The sequence below is a fragment of the Ambystoma mexicanum genome, chromosome 3q (assembly GCF_040938575.1).
Source record: "Ambystoma mexicanum isolate Mex_15411 chromosome 3q, UKY_AmexF1_1, whole genome shotgun sequence".
Classification (NCBI taxonomy): Eukaryota; Metazoa; Chordata; class Amphibia; order Caudata; family Ambystomatidae; genus Ambystoma; species Ambystoma mexicanum.
The window spans coordinates 544,411,723-544,425,819 of NC_090926.1; the positions used below are offsets into that span (position 1 = coordinate 544,411,723).

At 47.6% G+C, this 14,097-nt stretch overlaps 1 protein-coding gene across 2 annotated transcripts in view; it reads left to right on the top strand.

The window, feature by feature from the left end:
- Window positions 1-14,097, top strand: part of DOCK2 (dedicator of cytokinesis 2) — a 2,833,934-nt gene that overhangs the window by 1,053,079 nt on the left and 1,766,758 nt on the right. For both annotated transcript variants that reach the window (XM_069654309.1, XM_069654310.1), the window contains exon 24: window positions 13,196-13,266. In XM_069654309.1, coding sequence (XP_069510410.1) covers window positions 13,196-13,266 — 71 coding nt within the window. The remainder of the gene's footprint in view (window positions 1-13,195; window positions 13,267-14,097) is intronic.

Below are 14,097 nucleotides of genomic sequence, written 5' to 3' on the forward strand. Positions count from 1 at the left end.
CGCCCGCTCATGCCCCGTGTCTGTCTCCTGTTGCCCTCCACCCCCCGCTCCTGCCCCGTGTCTCTCTGTTGTTCCCCCCATCCCCCGCTCATGCCCCGTGTCTCTCTCCTGTTGCCCCCCACCCCCCGCTCATGCCCCGTGTCTGTCTCCTGTTGCCCCCCACCCCCTCTCATGCCCCATGTCTGTCTCCTGTTCTCCCCACCCCCCGCTCATGCCCCGTGTCTGTCTCCTGTTGCCCTCACCCCCCGCTCATGCCCTGTGTCTGTCTCCTGTTGCCCCCCACCCCCTGCTCCTGCCCGGTGTCTCTCTCCTGTTGCCCCCCACCCCCCGCTCATGCCCCGTGTCTGTCTCTTTTGTTCCCCCCACCCCCTGCTCATGCCCCGTGGTGTCTCTCTCCTGTTGCCCCCCACCCCCTGCTCATGCCCCGTGTCTGTCTTCTGTACCCCCCCGCTCATGCTCGTGTCTGTCTCCTGTACGCCCCACCCCCCGCTCATGCCCCGTGTCTGTCTCCTGATGCCCCCCTGCTCATGCCCCGTGTCTGTCTCCTGTACCCCCCACCCCCCGCTCATGCCCAGTGTCTGTCTCCTGTACCCCCCCACCCCCCAGCTCATGCCCCATGTCTGTCTCCTGTTGCCCCCCCCTGCTCATGCCCCGCGTCTGTCTCCTGTTCCCCCACCCGCTCATGTCCCGTGTCTCTCTCCTGTTGCACCCACCCCCCGTTCATGCCCCGTGTCTGTCTCCTGTACCCCCCGACCCCCCCGGTCATGCCCTGTGTCTCTCTTCTGTTGCCCCCCACCCCCTGCTCATGCCCCGTGTCTGTCTCCTGTACCCCCTCCCACCCCCCGCTCATGCCCCATGTCTCTCTCCTGTTGCCCCCCACTACCCCGCTCATGCCCCGTGTCTGTCTTATGTACCCCCCACCCCCGCTCATGCCCCATGTCTGTCTCCTGTTCCCCCCACCCCCCGCTCATGCCCCATGTCTGTCTCCTCTTGCTCCCACCCATGCCCCGTGTCTGTCTCCTGTACCCCCCCACTCCGCGCTCATGCCGTGTCTGTCTCCTGTTGCCCCCCACCCCCTCGCTCATGCCCCGTGTCTGTCTCCTGTTCCTCCCACCCCCACTCATGCCCTGTGTCTGTCTCTTGTTGCCCCCCACCCCCCGCTCATGCCCCGTGTCTGTCTCCTGTTCTCCCCACCCCCCGCTCATGCTCCGTGTCTGTCTCCTCTTTCCCCCCCACTCCCCGCTCATGCCCGTGTCTGTCTCCTGTTGCCCCCCACCCCCCGCTCATGCCCCGTGTCTGTCTCCTGTTGCCCCCACCCCCCGCTCATGCCCCGTATCTGTCTCCTGTTGCCCCCACCCCCCGCTCATGCCCTGTGTCTGTCTCCTGTTGCCCCCACCCCCTGCTCATGCCCCGTGTCTGTCTCTGTTGTTCCCCCCACCCCCGCTCATGCCCCGTGTCTGTCTCCTGTTGCCCCCACCCCTCGCTCATGCTCCGTGTCTCTCTCCTGTTGCCCCCCAACCCCGCTCATGCCCCGTGTCTGTCTCCTGTACCCCCCACCCTCGCTCTTGCCCGTGTGTCTGTCTCCCTCCCGCCCACCCCTGCTCTTGCCCCGTGTGTCTGTCTCCCTCCCGCCCACCCCCGCTCTTGCCCCGTGTGTCTGTCTCCCTCCTGCCCACCCCGCTCTTGCCCTGTGTGTCTGTCTCCCTCCCGCCCACCCCCGCTCTTGCCCCGTGTGTCTGCCTCCCTCCCGCCCACCCCCGCTCTTGCCCCGTGTGTCTGTCTCCCTCCCTCCCACCCCCGCTCTTGCCCCGTGTGTCTGTCTACCTCCCTCCCACCCCCGCTCTTGCCCCGTGTGTCTGTCTACCTCCCTCCCACCCCCGCTCTTGCCCCATGTGTCTGTGCCCCTCCTCCCGCCCACCCCGCTCTTGCCCCGTGTGTCTTTCCCCCTCCCGCCTACCCCCGCTCTTGCCCTGTGTGTCTTTCCCCCTCCCGCCCACCCCCGCTCTTGCCCCGTGTGTCTTTCGCCCTCCCGCCCACCCCTGCTCTTGCCCCGTGTGTCTTTTATCCTCCCGCCCACCCCCAATCTTGCCCCGTGTGTCTTTCCCCCTCCCGCCCACCCCCGCTCTTGCCCCGTGTGTCTTTTCTCCTCCCGCCCACCCCCGCTCTTGCCCCGTGTGTCTTTCCCCCTCCCACCCACCCCCGCTCTTGGCCCGTGTGTCTTTCCCCCTCCCGCCCACCCCCGCTCTTGGCCCGTGTGTCTTTCCCCCTCCCGCCCACCCCTGCTCTTGGCCCGTGTCTCTTTCCCCCTCCCGCCCACCCCCGCTCTTGGCCCCGTGTCTCTTGCCCCCTCCCGCCCACCCCCGCTCTTGGCCCCGTGTCTCTTGCCCCCTCCCGCTCACCCCCGCTCTTGGCCCCATGTCTCTTGCCCCCTCCCGCCCACCCCTGCTCTTGGCCCCGTGTCTCTTGCCCCCTCTCGCCCAACGCCGCTCTTGGCCCTGTGTCTCTTGCCCCCTCCCGCCCACCCCTGCTCTTGGCCCCGTGTCTCTTGCCCCCTCCCGCCCACCCCCGCTCTTGGCCCCGTGTCTCTTGCCCCCTCCCGCCCACCCACCCCCGCTCTTGGCCCTGTGTCTCTTGCCCCCTCCCGCCCACCCCCGCTCTTGGCCCCGTGTCTCTTGCCCCCTCCCGCCCACCCCTGCTCTTGGCCCCGTGTCTCTTGCCCCCTCCCGCCCACCCCCGCTCTTGGCCCCGTGTCTCTTGCCCCCTCCCGCCCACCCCCGCTCTTGGCCCTGTGTCTCTTCCCCCCTCCCGCCCACCCCCGCTCTTGCCCCGTGTGTCTCTCTCCCTCCCGCCCACCGCTCATGCCCCGTGTGTCTCTCTCTCCCTCCCCCCAGCCCCGCTCATGCCCCGTGTGTCTCTCCCCTTCCCCCACCCCCCGCTCATGCCCCGTGTCTGTCTCCTGTTCCCCTCCACACCCCGCTCATGCCCCGTGTCTGTGTCCTGTTCCCCCCACCCCCCGCTCCTGCCCTGTGTCTCTCTCCTGTTGCCCCCCACCCCCCGCTCATGCCCCGTGTCTGTCTCTTGTACCCCCCACCCCCGCTCATGTCCCGTGTCTCTCTCCTGTTGCCCCCCACCCCCCGCTCATGCCCCATGTCTGTCTCTTTTGTTCCCCCCACCCCCCGCTCATGCCCTGTGTCTGTCTCCTGAACCCCCACCCCCCGCTCATGCCCCGTGTCTCTCTCCTGTTGCCCCCCACCCCCCGCTCATGCCCCGTGTCTGTCTCCTGTGCCCCCCCACCCCCCGCTCATGCTCGTGTCTGTCTCCTGTACCCCCCCACCCCCCGCTCATGCCCCATGTCTGTCTCCTGTTGCCCCCCTGCTCATACCCCGTGTCTGTCTCCTGTTCCCCCCACCCACTCATGTCCCGTGTCTCTCTCCTGTTGCCCCCCACCCCCCGCTCATGCCCCGTGTCTGTCTCCTGTACCCCCCCACCCCCCCGCTCATGTCCCGTGTCTCTCTCCTGTTGACCCCCACCCCCCGCTCATGCCCCGTGTCTGTCTCCTGTACCCCCCCACCCCCCGCTCATGCCCCATGTCTCTCTCCTGTTGCCCCCCACTACCACGCTCATGCCCCGTGTCTGTCTTCTGTACCCACCACCCCCCGCTCATGCCCCGTGTCTGTCTCCTGTTCCCCCCACCCCCGCTCATGCCCCGTGTCTGTCTCCTCTTGCTCCCACCCATGCCCCGTGTCTGTCTCCTGTTGCCCACCACCCCCTGCTCATGCCCCGTGTCTGTCTCCTGTTGCCCCCCACCCCCTGCTCATGCCCCGTGTCTCCCTCGTGTTCCCCCCACCCCCGCTCATGCCCCGTGTTTCCCTCGTGCTACCCCCCGCCCCCCGCTCATGCTCCGTGTCTCCCTCGTGTTCCCTCCCACCCCCTGCTCATGCCCCTTGTCTCTCTCCTTTCCTCCCCACCCCCGCTCATGTCCCGTATGTGCCCTGTACCCCCCGCTCATGCCCTGTGTCTCCCTCGTGTTCCTCCACACCCCCTGCTCATACCCCGTGTCTCCCTCATGTTCCTCCCCACCCGCTGCTCATGCCCCGTGTCTCTCTCGTGTTCCCCCCACCACCGCTCATGCCCTGTGTTTCCTTCCTTTTCCCCCCCACCCCTTCTCATGCCCCGTTTGTACCTCTCACCCCCCGCTCATGCCCATGTGTCTCCCCTGTGCCCCCCCAACCCCGGTCATGCGCCGTTGGTGTTCTTTATACACCCCGCCTTCCCTTTCCATGGTGGCCATCTTGGTAAAAGATTTTCCTTCCTACACCGAGACGCCGCAGGCGTCCCGGCGAAGGAAGGAAAATCTTTTTGTTTTTTTTACCACCCGGCATTCCCACTTTGAGGACATAAGATGTTAGTGGTCTTCATCTATTGAAAAGGATGTTATGGTCACGTTGTACTAATAAAAACCTTTAAAATTTAGTAAAAAATAAATGTTACAGGGACGTTATGGTTAAGTTGCACTAATAAAAACCTATGAAATTCAGTAAAAAACTTTGTTAAAGGGACGTTATGGTTAAGTTGCGCTACTAAAAACCTATGAAATTCAGGGAAAAAACTTTGTTAAAGGGACGTTATGGTAAAGTTGCGCTACTAAAAACCTATGAAATTCAGTGAAAAAACTTTGTCAAAGGAAGGTTATGGTTCCAAGTAAAACCGAAAAACCCTTGAAATTCGCCAGTTATGGTAAGCTAAGCAACCATAACTCGCGCCACCACCGGGCACTGCTAAGACTAACACCCAGGACATCAAAGATGACATCACAAATGTCATTGATGACATCACTGATGACATCACATGTCTGGGTCACTCTTTTTTCTTTTGCTGACATATCTAGGCCACATGGTTTTCTTCAGTAACAGTCAGAAACTAAACATTTTATTGTATTTGTAGATGTATCCTTCAAGTAGGTTCTTACAGTAATTCTGTTAGAGTCCAGTCACATCATATGAAACATATACATACGGGAAGACACAAGCTTGAAAGACAGCAATCCTTTTTGTGCATAAAGATAATCAATAGACTTATGAGCACTTTCTGATTTTTTTTATGGCTGTACTTTCCCTGTGGGTCCAATCACATCAAGTGATACATATACATAGGGTGAATAGCAGCTTTGAAACAGAGCAATCATTTATTTGCATGAAAATAATCAGTTAAGTTATGAATTGTTTCTGCTACTACTTGTGCTTTTTTGCTAACTTCACTTTCCCTGTATATACCCATACTGGTATGTGTTCTTGTGTCTTTGTGTTTTGTCTATAGTAATGTTTTATTAGCTACGTATTACATATTTCACAATACACAAAAATCTATTAAGAATCAATTATCATTTCATTATTCAACATATTAACATTACGAATATTATACCTTCATCTTGTACACTGCACACCATGTTATGTTTCTGTATCAGTAGCTTAGTATACTAGATAGAACTCCATAATAGAATGCTATTTATATCAATGCATCGTTCAATGCACTAATTAGGGTATGATATTTATTGCAATGATCCTTGACACTTGTTTCGCAACATTATAATAAGAATCCCTTGTACACATATTTCATGAAAAGTACATACACATGTGATGTCATCAGTGATGTCATCAATGACATTTGTGATGTCATTTTTGATGTCCTGGGTGTTAGTCTTAGCAGTGCATGGTGGTGGCGCGAGTTATGGTTGCTTAGCTTACCATAACTGGCGAATTTCAAGGGTTTTTCCGTTTTACTTGGAACCATAACGTTCCTTTGACAAAGTTTTTTCACTGAATTTCATAGGTTTTTAGTAGCGCAACTTTACCATAACGTCCCTTTAACAAAGTTTTTTCCCTGAATTTCATAGGTTTTTAGTAGCGCAACTTAACCATAACGTCCCTTTAACAAAGTTTTTTCATTGAATATATATATATAATATCCAATGTTTATACATAGAAAAAACAATATTTATTAGACACTTAAAAAATAAACGTTGCACTCATAAAATGATCACATTACATAAAACTAGATAAAAAACCAACATATAAAAGAATGTACAAAAACACAAGGGATACAGAAATGTGGGATGACTTTTGACCAATTTAAAGGTAAAGTTGAGAGGTGTTTCATTGGCAACTAACTTAACACTGGAAACTTGTCACTTCTTTTCGAACTATCAAACGATTTCTCCATTTTACTGCTAAAATTCATATTTACATCTATGCACATTATACTTTTGAGAAACAATGAACAGTTAACTGGATTCCCTAACCTGCACTAGACATGCCCACGCCTTTGTTCTTTGTGAAAGTTATCTACTCCCATGTGGGCAGAGCTGCTCCAGTTCACCTGTGATGAGAGCAAGGGTCCCACTTCAGGGGAGGCAAATGGCATGGGGTTGGGGGGAGTTGGAGGGACACTTGCATACTTGTGTAGCGGGAGTACTTTAGAAGTAGTCTGGTCGGCAGTCTGATCTTCAGAGGTATTTCTGGTAGCATTAAAAATATGTATTAAGTAGGCAATTCCCTAAATATTCCTGCTTCAAAGTGCTACATAAACATATTAATAAGCACTGCAAATGCACGTGGCAGAACATGTTATCAAATCTAATGTTTACAAGTACAAACACGCATGCAGTATTCATAAAGCTATTTCATAGGCCATGCTCCTGCAATACTCCGATTAGCAAATAAATGGTGCTTTAGTCTGACTCTGTGGAGCGGTAAACTCTTCCATTTAAATGTTGGTACTGACAAACATATGAAAGGAAATAAAAAAACATTCACTTTTGCCCAGAATTGTGACATTTCGTTTGTGTTTACTGTATGAAATGGGTGCAGTATGCACTGTGTGAGTGCAAGAAAAGGAATTAAAGCGATAGCGTTTCAATTTCTTTTTCCTTTTGGCAGCTAATCATTTTCCTGTGCCTCTTGTCACTTCATACACATATGCTAGGTTGAAAACAATTAGAAGAATATCCCAGTCTAATTTACACGAACAACAAGAACCCTGAGGTTAAGTTAGTTTTGCACATTACTTTTGGAAATACAGTTGAGCAATGTTTTTTAACATCCGAATACGTTATGACTTGGTAGTTGTTGCCTGTTACACCGCTTGAAAGTTAGTGCAGGTAGTGTAAACATAGGCTTTCTGGGGCCTGGGACTGCAATACCTCCAACTCTCTCTACCAAAACATCTAGCTACTCGAGCTCTTCGATCCCCCAGCACTAACTCCTTGAGGGTCAGTCGCTTCTCCAAGCAACGAGCTGGGGACAATCTCTTTCTTCGGCTGGTGCCTCCCTCTGGAACAGCCTCCCTGCCTCTCAGAAACTTGAGCAGAACCATCTCCAGTTCTGGAAGCACCTCAAGACCTTCCTCTTTGCTTCTGCCTTCCCTCTTCCTCTCCCCTGCTGATCTCCTGTCTGATACATGCACTGGTCACATGGCAACCCTCTGAATTTGGACCTAGGTCCCTGCCTCTTCAGCTGCAAACCTGCAGTGCCTCTTCGCACCCCCTGCACTTGTGATCTGTATCTGTAACCCTATAGTCCTGTTTCCTGCACCTACTAGACACTTGTTGTCTGCACTTCTAACATTCCCACTTGCCATCCGCTGGCTGCACTTCTTGTTTCCTGATTCCTTGTCCTGCACTTGTCCACGCCCACTAGCACTTCTTTTCTCCCTGCTCCCCGATACTTGCACAATCTGAATGTCACTAGGCCTAGTAAGATCGTTGTTTTGTCCTCCCTCTGTTTCCCCTCCCTTGCCTTGTCATGCCTTGAAACACTTGGATATAGGCGCGTTATAAATGCCATAATCATATCATATCATATCATATCAAATCACTCATACACAAAATGTGTGTGCAGAGGCGTAGCCAGGATTGTCTTACAAGTAGGGACTGAAGCTAATATAGTTGGGCCCACCACAGTCACACTAACATCTGTAAATGCCCACACAGGGCTTCTTAGTGGGCATTTACAGATGTTGGGTGGACCTTGCCCACGCAAGCACTACCCTGTCAACAACATGTGTGTTTGTGTTATTCGATGCCTGCATACATTGCAACTTTTTGTGAGGAAAGCCACCTGGATTGGACCTAAACTGATTATAAATAGTCCGCAACATGTTGATAAGTAAGTGAAGAAGCACATTCCTTTTTGGTGCAACTATCCTACAAAGACACAGCAATTCCTATAAACACAAATCCGTTCTGGATGTTTTCAGCATATAAGATCGGAATGAACTGGCATTTTGTGTTAGTGCAGTGTTATGGAGGTGGAATGGGTGATTGCACTCACAAACGGTAGGTGCATTTATTGGAGATGGGACAAAGCTGGAACACACTCTTATATCTGCCATTGCTGCACACAATAAGTGAGGTTCATCAGGGAGTGAAAGGTTACAGTAGGATTGTTAAGGGCAGGTAAACCACATTTTGTCTTTTATTTAGTTTGTATTCTGTTTCTGTAAAGTACTCACACTACCTGTGCACACGTTCACATGATAGTACTCTGTGTGAAAGGTGTCCTGATCTAACTGGAGGTGTCAGCTGTGGGGAATAGCCTGTGAAAGATTTGTTGCTTATTTTACATTTAAATTATGGATTCACGCTAGGGTGACCTGACTAATCTAATGCCCACTGTTTACATCCAACTAACTGTTCTGGGCAATAAACAGACAGTGATTTCTCAAAACTTCAACTTCAAACCAATGTGGTCTCCAGCATTATGCGAAGGAAATCACTACAATGTTTTGGGTACAAAACCATTGATCAGTAACACACAATATTTCCTACCTACATGCATCTCACTGATACAGTTCAACAACCATTCATTTCCATAATCGATTCAGGGTATATAATATACTTCAATGAATGCATAGTCTCTTATCGGTCAGTGTGTGTAAATGTTTAAATAGAACCATTTCAAAACTTCTTCCAAAACTCTGGCTCTGCTCCAGCATCAAAACAAATAGGGATCAGGGAAAGGTTACTTGAACAAATGTCATTTGTAAACATATATTCCTTTTACTTAGCTCCCCTTTGTAAATGTGGGGTTGTAAATGTGTTGGCCATGTGCAGGCCATTTAAATGTAGGCAAGAACAGATTACAACATACTCCTACAGGGTTTGATTAGATAAATAATACTCTCTGGAATGGTGTAGCTTTCTCTGAACATGTGTGTATAATGTTCAATCTATATATGTGTGCAACTTTCGATCTATAGATCTATGAAATGTGTAATCTATATTTTAAAAATGCAGAAAATTAAAAGGAATACATAAAAAAATATGTGTGTACAGTACACCTTTCACTGTACATGTGTGTCATCATCTATCTAGTGCTCTTCATTTGTCTTCTGGTCTGCACGTTTTGAGCTGGTAATGTAATATTCTCCAGCAAGGGGTATCATGTTAAAGCACTGTTCCTCTTTCACATTACACACACACATTTAATTAATGACTAGACTCACTCTTGTTCCAACTATGATCAGGCAGGAGTATTTTCTGAGGGCAATACGTTTAACACTGTACCTGTATCTTTGTCACATTAGCATTCCCCTTTGCTCCCGACCCTCCATGCCCCCTAATTTACCATGGACAGTGCTTATGGGCAATTCAGATGTATATTCAGGGTTTCCACACTTACATTTTAAATGGGACCTCTTATTTTTGGAGAATCAACTGGATCACATGAAGACACACATTTGCATTTTGGACATATGTCAAATATGCCACAAGAATCAGGGGTGATATAACTGACCAGGATTCTGTATTGAAGAAGGACCTGCTCTCTATATTTCTAAACATCAAAAATCATGTCTTGGAATGTTTACATATTGTTGAACAAAAGGGACGGGGTCTGTTCTGAAATACATGACTGGCATGAATACTGCCAAAACCGTGTCATGGGTGATATCCTATTATGACTGCTGATCCAAGCAGGATCATCGGTTTTCTCCCCAAAAAATAACATGTACTCTAAACCCCATACTTTGCTGTATTTCACACTTCTCGCAGACCAAACAGAATGTAACAATAGAAATGTAGGAGAAAAAATAACTCTGAGCTGGGTATACACCTGAATGGGTTTATCCTGGATAACTACTTCACCATAAAACATGGATTGCCAATCACAGCAAAAACTTGAAAGCAATTTAAGTTACCTTCAAGTTCTAATTCAGCCCTGTCAGGGGGTGAGCATATTAAGAATAAATCACAATACTTGTTTCAGCTGTCAGGAGGTTTGTGTCAAAGACATTGTTATTCAACCCAATGTCCTCATTTAGGACATTATTTCTGACTCTAGAATGACTTCCTCTACTATCCGAGTATAGTGCTAAATATTCAAAAACATAAATATTGACAATCTGTGTTGCATCTCACTCTTTTAAGAACATTTAGAAGAGTGTCAGATGGGCGAGAGAATGATGATCGTGGAGTTTAAATTTATTGGGGATGTTTAGCATATTGTGTCCACCAAAATATGATTTAAATGGAAATATGAGAGCAGTAGTCTAAAACAAAAGTTGATCTTACTTGAGGCAGAACAGGGACTTCCAAGATGGCCTGTCACTCAACGCACATGTGTGTTATGTATTAAAACGGTTCCACTCATTTGAGAGTGAAAGGTATAAAATATGTTGCAAGATAATTATATTCCCTGTTGTGAGAGCTTGGGGGGCATGCTAAAATCCTGATGATCTTTTTACCTTTACAAAGATATGCATAGGGGTGGGACATTAAACTACCCTACCATGCATAGATAATATATTTCTTTAACATCGGAAGTCTTCATTTTTGGATGACCTGAATGATCCTAGTTGGGTTTGGTAAGAGAGGTAGCCATTGCAGAATTCCTAAAGTTACCTGCCACTATATCAACTCTCCCAGAGATACATGTGGTGAATGATCATGCTGTGCTGTGTCAACCATGTTTGAGAAATGTATGTTGTTTACAAATTGTTTGCTATGGCAAAATCAGGTTCTGATGAACAGTAATGAAAAAAAAAAACTCTGTGCTACAGTGAATGCCAGGTTTTATATACAATTGGGCAATCGTTCACCATCTCAACATCATCCTACTGCAGGTAAGTAGTGCTTCCTGACCTGAAGTTGCACAGTCAAAGCCACCAACATTGGACATTTCAAATGAGCAGAACTGTTTAGGTTGCTGAGAGTCTAATGATCTTGTGGAAAACCCAAACCAGGAAGGTTGACCTGTACTTGAACCACACTCAACAGCATATTATTTAGAAATACTTGTCAGCAGCGAAACTATGCCTCTCCAATCTTCTCTTGAAGAACAACTAATGGGCATGCATGCAATAAGTGCAATTGCATCTATTTTCATTTGCTTTTGGTTGTGTAGAAAACAACTCTTTTGGGAGGATGTGCCTCAACATTCAGTATAGAACTTGCCTCAGACTATGTGCATCTCACAACTCCTCCTGCCCACATATATCTAGATATGTTTACAAAATGGATGAGGGTGCAGCACGGAATTAATCAAGGCTGCATCCTGGCCGCTTTAAAAAAAAAGAATTATATTCACAACATTGTTGCAACCTTAGCAAATATGAATACCAATCCTCCGCGTGTGGGCTCTTTGCACCTTCAATATATGGCCTACATAGATGACGTTGTGTCCAAACACCAGTTGGGACCCAACATAGTTTAGTTGCCATTAACAATTACTTTTGTTATCATTAGATCTTACAGTTAAGGTTGAAAAAACTAAAATACTAATTATGAAATCTGTGAGGCCTCGAGGTGCAAAAATACTTACATTGTTTTTTTACTTAAATAAAACTTGCATAAAGGTAGTAAAACAATATTAATATGTGGGTGTTCATTTCCAATCTACTCCATCTAAATTGGAAGCTAAGAATAATTTTCGCTCTATAGCAAGGGTTGCAGCACATCAATTGGGAATTTCAAATTATAATTTAAAACAAAACTAGAAAAAAGAACAACAAAATAAGTACTAGTTAGGAAATGGTGACACTGAATTTTCTTAAAAAATCTTTTTATTAGTATGTCAACAAATATATTTCATCTCATAGAATATTACAGGAGCGTTGATGTGACAGCAATTGTTTGAAAACATATTTCCTGCTCATTTCATATTTATAGCATACATTGAAAGACAAATGTACTTACGGGGAAACCTTCCACTCATTTAAAATAGAAAATGGACTTTCTTTGCTTTGCTCAGCATGAGCGTACTGGAAATACATTAAAATGTTGAGATGCCCTACTTTGCACCCTCACTGATGAGGGGCATAGCCAAGGGTCCTGCAGGTAATGTAAGCCTGCCCTCCTTCGCAGGCCCTATTTCGGTGAACCTCAAACATTTTCTGCCAAATCATCAAAATAGTTTTAAGGTTCCATTAACCTTAAACCACCCACAATATCACTCAAATTAGTTTGCCCTACACCATTCACGTTTTACTTTCATCCCATGCTGGGCATCTTCCGCTGACCTTACAGGATACAATCCAGCTAGAAATCATAATGATCAAATGTAATAACATGAATAATAATCATTATTATTGTTTTTAGTGCCAGCAAACCTTTACGTGGAATGTAATTTGCCATGTACAACGGTCAATCTCGATCTCTAAATGATGACAGTCTGAGTCAAACCATTTGGGTAGCATGACAACCTTTAGCCTTTGGGTTACAGACAGATCACGTTAGCATGCATATTGACTCCATGTGCCATTGTTTGCATATTTTATTCAGAATAGAATACACTGGTATCAGAAGCATCAGGAAGCCTGCAGTTTAAAAGATCATATTCATCATTGGAGAATATTAAATCCACATAGTGTGCCTTAAAAATGGAGTCAATTGGTCCATCCGTTTTGAAGAACACATTACAGTCGTTCCCTAAGCTGGGGGTGTAAGTGAGGTAATGTACAGATGAAAAGGTTCTATCAGCATGACAAATGTATTATGCTTTGCAAATTGATCAAATCTTGTACTCACTCAGTTTATTCCGTATAGTTTTCTTGTATCCCATTGTTTAAATTGTTTACTGAAATATGTCAATACGCCTGTGTAATGATCGGTTGTTACTCCAAGTTTGCTTCTGAGCATTGAGTGCTTCTGAAATTAACCGTTGTAGCACAGTTACTACAAACTTATTACCTCTATCCACAGGTTGCTGCTCTGAAATATTTACCTTCAGTTCTTCAAGATGTTGAAACAGTTTTTGATGCAAAGTTACTAAGGCAAGTATCTTCAGCATGAAAAAACATGTTTGCAGTTACATTCTTGTTAGGTTCATCCGTGTTTGTCATGCTAGAAATATTTCATTTAATTTCGAAAAATAAACAAACTCACAGATGGTTGCTCTAGAGATCATCATATCCACTTCAACATGCCCGCCCAGTGGAAGTCCTGCAAAAAAAACATAATTTCCAAAATAAGTGTGCCATTGGTTCAGACGAATCGACTAGAGTTGAAACATGCACTGATGGTTTTCTGTGACAACAACCAGGGAACTATCTGAAAAGAACACTCAAGGATGTTTGCGAAATATCTTCTGCATTTGGCACCATAGACCATTCTGCACTGCTTGAGAGACTGGAAAACACCCGTGTCATTAAAGACTATGCCACTAAATGGACTGCATCTTTTCCTCTGGACAGAGATGCCCAGGACAGGCCTGGCCCTTTCTTTCCATGCTGTCTGCAACTAAAGGGCTCCACTGCATTCCTGCGGGCTTTGAACACCTTACCAGGCCGTTCTTGCTGTTCTTATCTCCCCATTATCCCGCTCCTTTTAATATCATTGTAAAGACACCCAAATTGCTCTCAGGCTTATGGGGTACCCCTCGGTTCCTACTGGGCACTTTGCAATGTTTACGTTCTCGTGTCCAGATGTATGTTTGGGGTTAAGCTTTGTCTAAATGCTTCTAAGAGGAACATGTTCTACAGTGGCTTGCCTATCCCTCTTTTCCATTTCCCTGACTCTTTTCTATGCAACCTACTGCTATCCTGGTTCCCGCACTAGAAATCTGGGAGTTTCAACAGGTGTTTCAATTCCTCCTTCCCAAGTGT